Below are 12,209 nucleotides of genomic sequence, written 5' to 3'. Positions count from 1 at the left end.
TTCACATCTTGCCGCAAGCTTTGACGTCATCCCTCAAGGCACATTTATCCATGCAGTAACCTAGAAAGTAGATATTATAGCCTTTTTAGTTTGATATTGTGTATTACTCGTGTGTATTCTTGTTTAGCATTTTTCAAATTACCTAGCTAGCTACCTTAGCATTTTTTTATTACTAGAATTACCCTCTGGCCTTTGTAGTGAACTAGCTAAACTTAGGTCTCTCCGTTGATCTGACGCCACTACTCGGATAAGCACACATGCATTTTATCGTTTTCCCACCTCTGTAATCGAGAGGCATCGCTAGAACTGTGTGATAAGGTAAACCCTGTTTGCTAGTTGCTAACAAGCTGTTTCGGTTAGGTCAAAGATCTGTGGTTAGCTAGGTGCTTGTGAAAATTTGCTAAATAACCACCGGTCCTTACAAGTAAAAAGAAAACCAACATAGGCTAGCATAATGACTGTTGTGATATTTTTATTGGCAAGTATTTAGTGAGCTAGCCAGCTAGTTAACGTTAGCTCACGGTTTGGTAGTCATACTTTTTCACGTGGTGACATGCTAGCTATCATTAGCCCACCAGGGAAGGGATATTTAGCTAACGTTAGCTAGTTAACTAGCAAGTCACAGACACGAATGATCTGCTTGGCGTGTTGACACACTGGTGGTTTGTTGTGGCCGAGTATTGGTGCTAAACCGTGTTGTTGGAGGCTGGCATGCTAATTGGCTGTGGTGTCATAGGATTCGGTGCCCTGGACGGTTTTCATGGAAGAATACTGTACCAAGTTAGCTAGCTGAATAAACTAAGTTAGTCTATTCCTAGAAAACATTGAACTGCTGTAGTTTACAACAATTATAGTTTCTGAGGTGGAAGTTGGGAGAGTTATATTTGGGTGTTTCAGTGAAACGTAAGTGAGGGAGGCCCCGCTCTCTCGCTTTCCCAGATGTTTAGTTCATTTCATTCCGATCTCCTTTGCATTATTGTAGCCATTTTCTGTAGCCTGTCAACTATGTGTCTGTCTATCCCTGTTCTCTCCTCGCCGCACAGGCTATACAAACGCCTCACACCGCGTGGCTGCTGCCACTCTAACCTGGTGGTCCCTGCACGCACGACCCACGTGGAGTTCCAGGTCTCCGGCAGCCTCTGGAACTGCCGTTCTGCGGCCAACAAGGCAGAGTTCAGAGTTCATCTCAGCCTATGCTACCCTCCAGTCCCTCGACTTCTTGGCGCTGACGGATACAAGGATTACCACAGAAAACACTGCTACCCCTACTGCTCTCTCCTCGTCTGACCATGTGTTCTCGCATACCCCGAGAGCATCTGGTCAGCGGGGTGGTGGCACAGGAATCCTCATCTCTCCCAAGTGGACATTCTCTCTTTCTCCCCTGACCCATCTGTCTATCTCCTCATTTGAATTCCATGCTGTCACAGTCACTAGCCCATTCAAGCTTAACATCCTTGTCATTTCTCGCCCTCCAGGTTCCCTTGGAGAGTTCATCAATTAGCTTGACGCCTTGATAAGTTCCTTTCCTGAGGATGGCTCACCCCTCACAGTTCTGGGTGACTTTAACCTCCCTACGTCTACCTTTGACTAATTTCTCTCTGCCTCCTTCTTTCCACTCCTCTCCTCTTTTGACCTCACCCTCTCACCGTCGCCCCCTACTCTCAAGGCAGGCAATACGCTTGACCTCATCTTTACCTAGATGCTGTTCTTTTACTAATCTCACTACAACTCCCCTCCAAGTCTCCGACCACTACTTTGTATCCTTTTCTCTCTCACTCTCCTCCAACACTACTCACTCTGCCCCTACTCAGATGGTAATGCGCCGTCGCAACCTTCGCTCTCTCTCTCCCGCTACTCTCTCCTCTTCCATCCTATCATCTCTTCCCTCTGCCCAATCTCCTGATTCTTCCTCCTCAACCCTCCTCTCCTCCCTTTCTACATCCTTTGACTCTATGTCCCCTATCCTCCCGGCCGGCTCGGTCCTCCCCTCCTGCTCCGTGGCTTGACGACTCATTGCGAGCTCACAGAACAGGGCTCCGGGCAGCCGAGCGGAAATTGAGGAAAACTAGACTCCCTGCGGACCCGTCATCTTTTCACTCCCTCCTCTCTACATTTTCTTCCTCTGTTTCTGCTGCTAAAGCCACTTTCTACCACTCTAAATTCCAAGCATCTGCCTCTAACCCTAGGAAGCTCTTTGCCACCTTCTCCTCCCTGCTGAATCCCCCCCCCCCTCCCTCTCTGTGGATGACTTCGTCAACCATTTTGAAAAGAAGGTTGACGACATCCAATCCTCGTTTGTTAAGTCAAATGACACTGCTGTTCCTGCTCACACTGCCCTACCCTATGCTTTGACTTCTTTCTCCCTCTCTCTCCAGATGAAATCTTGCGACTTGTGACGGCCGGCCGCCCAACAACCTGCCCGCTTGACCCTATCCCCTCCTCTCTTCTCCAGACCATTTCCGGAGACCTTCTCCCTTACCTCACCTCGCTCATCAACTCATCCTTGACCGCTGGCTATGTCCCTTCCGTCTTCAAGAGAGCGAGAGTTGCACCCCTTCTCAAAAAACCTACACTCGATCCCTCCGATGTCAACAACTACAGACCAGCATCCCTTCTTTCTTTTCTCTCCAAAACTCTTGAGCGTGCCATCTTTAGCCAACTCTCTTGCTATCTCTCTCAGAATGACCTTCTTGATCCAAACCAGTCAGGTTTCAAGACTGGTCATTCAACTGAGACTGCTCTTCTCTGTGTCACGGAGGCTCTCCGCACTGCTAAAACGAACTCTCTCTCCTCTGCTCTCGTCCTTCTAGACCTATCTGCTGCCTTTGATACTGTGAACCATCAGATCCTCCTCTCCGAGTTGGGCATCTCCGGCGCGGCTCACTCTTGGATTGCGTCCTACCTGACAGGTCGCTCCTACCAAGTGGCGTGGCTGAATCTGGCTCCGCACCACATGCTCTCACCACTGGTGTCCCCCAGGGCTCAGTTCTAGGCCCTCTCCTATTCTCGCTATACACCAAGTCACTTGGCTCTGTCATATCCTCACATGGCCTCTCCTATCATTGCTACGCAGACGACACACTTAATTAATCTTCTCCTTTCCCCCTCCTGATAACCAGGTGGCGAATTGCATCTCTGCATGTCTGGCAGACATATAAGTGTGGATGACGGATCACCACCTCAAGCTGAACCTCGGCAAGACGGAGCTGCTCTTCCTCCCGGGGAAGGACTGCCCGTTCCATGATCTCGCCATCACGGTTGACAACTCCGTTGTGTCCTCCTCCCAGAGTGCAAAGAGCCTTGGCGTGACCCTGGACAACACCCTGTCGTTCTCCGCTAACATCAAGGCGGTGACCCGATCCTGTAGGTTCATGCTCTACAACATTCGCAGAGTACGACCCTGCCTTACACAGGAAGCGGCACAGGTCCTAATCCAGGCACTTGTCATCTCCCGTCTGGATTACTGCAACTCGCTGTTGGCTGGGCTCCCTGCCTGTGCCATTAAACCCCTACAACTCATCCAGAACACCGCAGCCCGTCTGGTGTTCAACCTTCCCAAGTGCTCCTCCGCACACTCCACTGGCTTCCAGTTGAAGCTCACATCTGCTACAAGACCATGGTGCTTGCCTACGGAGCTGTGAGGGGAACGGCAACATCAAGAAAGTGTTACTATAGGGGCCCCCTAAGATAGTGGACATGGAGATATGTGGAGGCCAGGGATTGGTCTATTCAAAATACGCCATTTTGTGTTACATAGGATATATACCATGTTTGAACAAAGGGATGAAGAGAATAATCATATTTGAGATTGGGTTAGTTGTTCTGCAGAAATCTGTAAATTTATGCTGAAATCCTTGATGTAATAAAAGTTATAATCAAGTACAGTGTCAGCGGATTCCTTGTCAACACAGCATCTCAGCAGCATTGTTCGGCCACCACACACCCCTTACCCCACCCCAAAAAAAAAAAAAATAATTGTAAAGTGGTTGTCCCACTGGCTATCATAAGGTGAATGCACCAATTTGTAAGTCGCTCTGGATAAGAGCGTCTGCTAAATGACGGAAATGTAAAATGTTAACGTTAACTCACCATTCGTGTTGTCAGATTTGCTAGCTAACGTTAGGACAGCACCATGGCAAGGATAGTTGGTTAGCTAGCATGTCACCACTTAGAAAAGTCTGACTACATAAACGGTGAACTAATGTTAACTAGCTTGATAGCTAAGTATTGCCTGTTGGGCTAGCTAGTTAGGCACCTTGGTTAGATCGTTAGCTAAAGTTGGCTAGCTAGCTCACAAAGGACTTGTGGGCTCAATGTTTTCCCCATACAAAACACAAACGCATCAAATGATACAATGTGTAAAACATTGAATTTGTAGATGTATCGAAAAATACTACGTCCCCTTTTCCCCATGTTTTAGACATGAGGTGTGACATGCGGAACATCAGGCTCACCCCGCGAGAAGCCGTGCATGATAAATGCCACCCTCAGCAAGGAGATCTGCTGGAAGTGATGTACTCCCTCTCTCACTCGGGGGGACTTTGGGAGCATCTGGTCCTTGGAAAACACCTCTAGTCAAGCAATATGAGTCTGCCAGAGGTCGTTACGCTGGATGGGGATGGTGATGGAGGCTTTGGTGGTCCACACAACGAAGAAGGAAGTGTCCCTTCCAGTGATGTGGAGCAGCCCTTGGACCTGGTACCAGTAAGGATGGACCTGGTGCCAGTAAGGATGGTCTGAAAATATTTGGCATGGGTCCTCAGATCCTCAAAAGGTTCCACAGCTGCACCATCGAGAATATCCTGACTGGTTGGATCACTGCCAAGTCTAGGTCCAAGAGGTTTCTAAACAGCTTCTATCCCCAAGCAATAAGACTCCTGAACATCTAATCAAATGTCTACCCAGACTATTTGCATTGCCCCCCCGCCCCTCTTTTATGCTGCTGCTACTCTGTTTATTATCTATGCATAGTCACTTTAATAACTCTACCTACATGTACATGTTACCTCAATTACCAAGACTAACCGGTGCCCTCGCACATTGACTCGGTACCGGTACCCCCTGTATATAGCCTCGCTATTGTTATTTTACTGCTGCTCTTTAATTATTTGTTACTTTTATTTCTTACTTTTTTACTTTTTTTAAATAATGTTTTTTTGTTATTTTTTTGTTATTCTTTCTTAAAATTGCATTGTTGGTTAAGGGCTTGTAAGTAAGCATTTCACTGTAAGGTCTACACCTGTTGTATTCGGTGCATGTGACAAATAAAATGTAATTTGATTAGATTTCACAGAGGGGGTAAGACCCTCCCTCCTAGATCTAGAAATCCTTCGACTTCACTGCCTCCTCAATGGTAAGGTCCCTTGCACCATGTTTACATAAAGAAGGTAAATGGCACCTACATAAAATCAAGGGCAAAGTGGATAGGATTATTATTTCCTCCTCAGAGTCAAGACAATTCCATAACTGAGATGTGTGTGTTTCTCTGGCTGGACATTGGTCATCGGAGGGAGAGAGAGACACAGACGCTACTCCTGTCAGGAGGAATCATGCTCCATAAATCAAACCGATGATATATCGAGTCCACAGCAGGAAATTATTTTGCTTCAATTGGCTCAGTACATTTTGTTCCATTGGATTAGACACTTTTAAGATTAGGTTATTGATTTGTTGCTCAAGTTTACCTGAACAAATACTACTATATCAGTATGCACCTAGTCATGTGAAACCAGACGACTGTGTCTCTAAATATTACACAGTAACTGTCTGGCCATGAAATTAGTATGCACTGGAACACCCAGACATATTTCATACGGCTGCATGTTTGTATTCACTAAGTTTGACCACTAAAATGATTGTTTTGTCTCTTGTAGGAAACATCTTTGTGGTGAGCATGTCGGTGGAAGACACGGTGGTGGCAGTGTACCCCTACCCCTTGGCTATCCTGTCCATCTTCCACAATGACTGGATCGTTGGGGACATGCACTGCCAGCTCAGTGGCTTCATCATGGGCCTCAGTGTCATTGGCTCCGTCTTTAACATCTTGGCCATTTCCATCAACCGCTACTGCTACATCTGCCACAGCCTGCACTATGACCGCATGTTCAGCACCAGGAACACCTGCTGCTACCTGGGCCTCAACTGGCTGCTCACTGCCATGGCCACGGTGCCAAACTTCTTTGTGGACTCTCTGCAGTATGACCCACACCTCTACTCCTGCACCTTCGCCCAGACTGCCAGCTCCTACTAGGCCATCTCTGTGGTGCTGATCACTTCCTGGTGCCCCTCTCGGTGGTCTGTTACTGCTACCTGAGGATCTGGGTGTTAATCATCCAGGTGAAACAGAGGGTGAAACCAGATGACAAGCAGAAACTAAAGCCCAACAACCTTTGCAAATTCTTAACTATTTTTATGGTTTTCCTCTTGTTTGGTGTGCTGGGGACCACTAAACATTATTGGCCTGGCAGTGGCCATTAACCTGGGAATGGTTGAGCCAAATATCCCAGAGTGGCTCTTTGTCACATGGTACTTTATGGCCTATTTCAACAGCTGTCTCAATGCTGTCATGTACGGGTTACTCAGTCAGAACTTTAGTAAGGAAAACATGCACATCCTCTTATTGCTGTGTACCCCTCAAACAATTTTTGTGTAAGGCTCCAGGTGTTGGACTGAGGGATTTAAAATAACAACAAGTAAACCATCACATGTAGTGTCAAACAGCAACCAGGCAAGGGTGAACCTGTAGGAGAATAGCTAATTACTGTTCACTTCATCCTTTAAAATAATATGAAAGGGCACAAGATAAATGTAAAGTTTTCATAGGCTATAACATGTATTTGATCAATGTTTTTTTGCATAACCATTATATCATGCTTTGTGTCATGTTTCTGAGCCTACAGAGAAGTTTGTATTGTACAATTCTGATACATTAGATATTTCAAGAAGTTGTCCTTTATAAATTGTACATAGATTACTTCATAGAGCATATATATGAAACAATACAAGTGCCAAAGGAGTTTAAAGCAAGACACTGCTGCGTCATACAGTTTTGACCTCATCAGTTACAGTGGGGAGAACAAGTATTTGATACAATGCCGATTTTGCAGGTTTTCCTACTTACAAAGCATGTAGAGGTCTGTAATTTATCATAGGTACACTTCAACTGTGAGAGACGGAATCTAAAACAAAAATCCAGAAAATCACATTGTATGATTTTTAAGTAATTAATTTGCATTTTATTGCATGACATAAGTAATTGATCACCTACCAACCAGTAAGAATTCCGGCTCTCACAGACCTGTTTATTTTTTCTTTAAGAAGCCCTCCTGTTCTCCACTCATTACCTGTATTAACTGCACCTGTTTGAACCAGAGAGCTGTGTACGGACATCAGGGATAAAATTGTAGACCTGCACAAGGCTGGGATGGGATACAGGACAATAGGCAAGCAGCTTAGTGAGAAGGCAACAACTGTTGGCGCAATTATTAGAAAATGGAAGAAGTTCAAGATGATGGTCAATCACCTTCGGTCTGGGGCTCCATGCAAGATCTCACCTCGTGGGGCATCAATGATCATGAGGAAGGTGAGATTTCAGCCCAGAACTACACGGCAGGACCTGGTCAATGACCTGAAGAGAGCTGGGACCACAGTCTCAAAGAAAACCATTAGTAACACACTACGCCGTCATGGATTAAAATCCTGCAGTGCACGCAAGGTCCCCCTGCTCAAGCCAGCGCATGTCCAGGCCCGTCTGAAGTTTGCCAATGACCATCTGGATGATCCAGAGAAGGAATGGGAGAAGGGCATGTGGTCTGATGAGACAAAAAAATAGCTTTTTGGTCTAAACTCCACTCGCCGTGTTTGGAGGAAGAAGAAGGATGAGTACAACCCCAAGAACACCATCCCAACCGTAAAGCATGGAGGTGGAAACATCATTCTTTGGGGATGCTTTTCTGCAAAGGGGACAGGACGACTGCACCATATTGAGGGGAGGATGGATGCGGCCATGTATCGCGAGATCTTGGCCAACAACCTCCTTCCCTCAGTAAGAGCATTGAAGATGGGTCGTGGCTGGGTCTTCCAGCATGACAACGTCCCGAAACACACAGCCAGGGCAACTAAGGAGTGGCTCCGTAAGAAGCATCTCAAGGTCCTGGAGTGGCCTAGCCAGTCTCCAGACCTGAACCCAATAGAACATCTTTGGAGGGAGCTGAAAGTCCGTATTGCCCAGCGACAGCCCCGAAACCTGAAGGATCTGGAGAAGGTCTGTATGGAGGAGTGGGCCAAAATCCCTTCTGCAGTGTGTGCAAACCTGGTCAAGACCTACAGGAAACATATGATCTCTGTAATTGCAAACAAAGGTTTCTGTACCAAATATTAAGTTCTGCTTTTCTGATGTATCAAATACTTATGTCATGCAATAAAATGCAAATTAATTACTTAAAAATCATACAATGTGATTTTCTGGATTTTTGTTTTAGATTCCGTCTCTCACAGTTGAAGTGTACCTATGATAAAAATAACAGACCTCTACATGCTTTGTAAGTTGGAAAACCTGCAAAATCGGCAGTGTATCAAATATTTGTTCTCCCCACTGTATATTGTCCCTCATCAGTCCCAGCTAAAAGTTATAGCCTGTAATTTTCACCTTTAACTTATCTCATCTTATTCAAGTGCTGAATGAAGGAGAAATCCATATTATGCATAATGGACTTAATAATACAAGGGGCGTTGGGACATTGCTGAAAAGACACCTTGGGGTTGATGATTCACGGTACATAACATTGTCAAACTAATTGCAATTCATCTCACGTAGCTATAAAAGGAGAGGTGTACAACAAATAAACAGCATTCATTCAGAAGTTGTTGAAATGTTAAAACTGTGGGACTAATCTCATCTATTCACATTTCACAAGCCAGTTCACAGACACAACACATTTCTGGTGATGTCATCTGACTTTAATCACTCATCACACCCTCTCAAGGGGACCGAACTAGAACTGTATTAAATAAAATAAATATTCTAATCCTGCCATGTGCATACTGTTATGACCTCTGCTTGCCGCTTGTCTTTCATCCTATAATATTGTTGTGAGAGTGGTGTAGGATAGAGGACAATCAGACCCGATCCTGATAAAAAACTATACAAAAAATGGGGACCTGGACCCAAACGGACCTGAGAGCAATCGGACCCGAACCCGAATGGACCTGAGGACAATCCAACCTAGACCCGACCCTAACGGGTCCTGATATAGACCAGACCCGATTGGACCCGAGTGACAAAAAAATCAGGCTTATCATCAAGTTGCTGTTCTGGTTAACGAATAGGTCTTTATATGTTGGCTAGGCCTTTTATAAGTATATAATTTCACCTTCTTAGTGTAAAATAAATATGCTATAGGCTATGCAGAGCCTGGTTGGGTCCATTCGGGTTCACTCGGGTCTATCAACTGTAGTTACATAAACCCGAGACCCGATGACAATCAAACAGTACCAAGAACCCGATCGTCACTCTGACAGAGCTCCAGAGTTCCTCTGTGGAGATGGGAGAACCTTCCAGAAGGACAACCATCTTTGCAGCACTCCACCAATCAGGCCTTTATGGTAGAGTGGCCAGACGGAAGCCACTCCTCAGTAAAAGGCACATGACAGCCCACTTGGAGTTTGCCAAAAGGCAGACTATGAGAAACAAGATTCTCTGGTCTAATGACACCAAGATTTAACAATTTGGCCTGAATGCCAAGCGTCACATCTGGAGGAAACCTGGCACCATCCCTACGGTGAAGCATGGTGGTGGCAGCATCATGCTGTGGGGATGTTTTTCAGCCGCAGGGACTGGGAGACTAGTCAGTATCGAGGGAAAGATTAACGGAGCAAAGTACAGAGAGATCCTTGATGAAAACCTGCTCCAGAGTGCTCAGGACCTCAGACTGGGGCGAAGGTTCACCTTCCAACAGGACAACGACCCTAAGCACACAGCTAAGTCAACGCAGGAGTGGCTTCTCTGAATGTCTCTGAATGACCTTGAGTGGCCCAGCCAGAGCCCGGACTTGAATCCGATTGAACATCTCTGGAGAGACCTGAAAATAGCTGTGCAGCGACGCTCCCCATCCAACTTGACAGAGCTTGGATCTGCAGAGAAGAATGGGAGAAACTCCCCAAATACAGGTGTGCCAAGCTTGTAGCGTCATACCCAAGAACACTCGAGGCTGTAATCGCTGCCAAAGGTGCTTCCACAAAATACTGAGTAAAGGGTCTGAATACTTATGTTTTTTTCTTTGTAATTATGGGGTATTGTGTGTAGATTGATGAGGGAGGAAAACAATTTAATCCATTAATCCAAGTCAAGGGTTCTGAATACTTTCCGAATGTACTGTATAAATGAAGTAGAAAAGAAACCACAATATTATATTTGAGGAGATGTAAACCAAATGTTCAAACCAGAATATTAGCAGGCACCATTTTGTCTAATGTTATTCTATTAGCTAGCCTAGCTTAGCTGCAAACCCATTCATCTCTATGGTGAGATCGTAACCCCCTTACGAAAAAAGATTGCAGTCAGAGTATAACTGCAGTTAGAGTGCAGTATAAATACTGCGTCGAAAATAAGTTTTGTTTACTGCAGTAATTTTGCAATGTAACTGCCATTATTCTGCAATTACTGCGTCCAAAATACCACAGTTGACTGCAGTTACTGCACTTTTACTGCAGTTTCAAAACGTCCATCTTTTTTTGTAAGGGCCGTTTTCACTCGATCAATTTATACATTTCAATTTCATTTGACATTTTAGTCATTTAGCAGACGCTCTTATCCAGAGCGACTTACAGTTAGTGAGAGCATACATTTTTCATACTGGCCCCCCGTGGGAAACGAACCCACAACCCTGGCGTTGCAAGCGCCATGCTCTACCAACTGAGCTACAGGGGACCATTTCCACATAAAAAGGTAATTATCACTCAGATAACCATTTTCACTATAACATTTCCTATAGATAATGTGATTGTGTACACTACATACCAAATTAAAAGGAAACAGGAGGAAACGGTTAAAGGAGATAGCTCTGTGGCTCAAAAAGATGTTGACGTATGATGTGGAAAGCTATGATTTTCAGAGTAGGGCACCGGTTAAAGATGTCTTCTCTGGTGTTTCGTTGGACATAGAGGCTGTGTGGAGCAAAGCCTATCGGTGTTACTGTTTGGTGAAGTGGTTCTCCCAACTTATGTCAAACTTGGGTATGTGAGATATGCGGTGAGACCGTATGTACAGAAGCCGCTGTAGTGTTACAATTGTAAAAAGTTTGGACACATGGCAAGTGTTTGTCGAATGAATAAATACGTAGTAGGTGAAGAGTCAGATGAAGCATGTTGTTGTAATTGTGTTGGGATTTCACGTTCCCGAGTTCCTGGAGTGCCCTGTACGGATGAAGGAGGTCGCAGTAGCTAGGATCAGGGCCATCCAGCAGGTCTCCTATGTGGAGGCAGTGAAAATAGCTGACTGAGTGAGTAGAGAGGAGATGGCAGTGGATGCCATGCAGGAGAAGGATCCCGACATACTAATAGTGAAGAAGGTGGACTTTGTTGCGTTCATAGCGCAAGTGATATATTGCACAAGTCAAACTAATAAAAATTCAAAGAAGCTAGACATCATTGTGAAGGCGGCAAATAGATTTCTGGATCTCCAGGACTTTACAGCTGAAATGTTACAGGGAGTACTGAAAGAAGAGGTTCCCCCCTCCCAGGTTCCTGAGCCTGTGTAGGGATCTGAATAGTACCGTTTTTGTTTGAAATTCAGGGTAGTAGTGTGAATTTGGTTCATTTTTATTTTGAAAAAAATTAAAAAAAATTGGGGGGTTGGGGGTAATTAGTATGATTTGTTCATCCCCCCAAAAAAATGTTTTGGGGGTATTTTTTTTACTACCCTGTACAGTGGGTGGCGGCAATACACCTTATGAGTGTAGTCTGTCAATAAACCTCAGAGAAGAAGAAGAAGGAGGCGTACTGCATTAGCATCGAACAGCCCCCGCGATATGCAACTTTTCAGGGAAGTCAGGAACCAATATACACAATCAGTTAGGAAAGCAAAGGCTAGCTTTTTCAAACAGAAATTTGCATCCTGTAGCACTAACTCCAAAAAGTTTTGGGACACTGTAAAGTCCATGGAGAATAAGAGCACCTCCTCCCAACTGCCCACTGCACTGAGGCTAGGAAAC

At 45.2% G+C, this 12,209-nt stretch overlaps 1 protein-coding gene across 1 annotated transcript; it reads left to right on the top strand.

Moving 5' to 3' along the window:
- The first annotated feature begins 5,634 nt into the window (after window positions 1-5,634).
- LOC121580347 (melatonin receptor type 1C-like) lies at window positions 5,635-7,106 on the top strand. Its single transcript, XM_041895395.2, has one exon. It carries the CDS (start codon window positions 5,852-5,854, stop codon window positions 6,248-6,250), a length of 399 nt encoding a protein of 132 aa, XP_041751329.2. The 5' UTR covers window positions 5,635-5,851; the 3' UTR covers window positions 6,251-7,106.
- Window positions 7,107-12,209: the final 5,103 nt, after the last annotated feature.

This window comes from Coregonus clupeaformis, chromosome 13 (assembly GCF_020615455.1).
Source record: "Coregonus clupeaformis isolate EN_2021a chromosome 13, ASM2061545v1, whole genome shotgun sequence".
NCBI classification, from domain to species: domain Eukaryota; kingdom Metazoa; phylum Chordata; class Actinopteri; order Salmoniformes; family Salmonidae; genus Coregonus; species Coregonus clupeaformis.
This window is presented reverse-complemented; position numbering and strand designations above follow the sequence as displayed.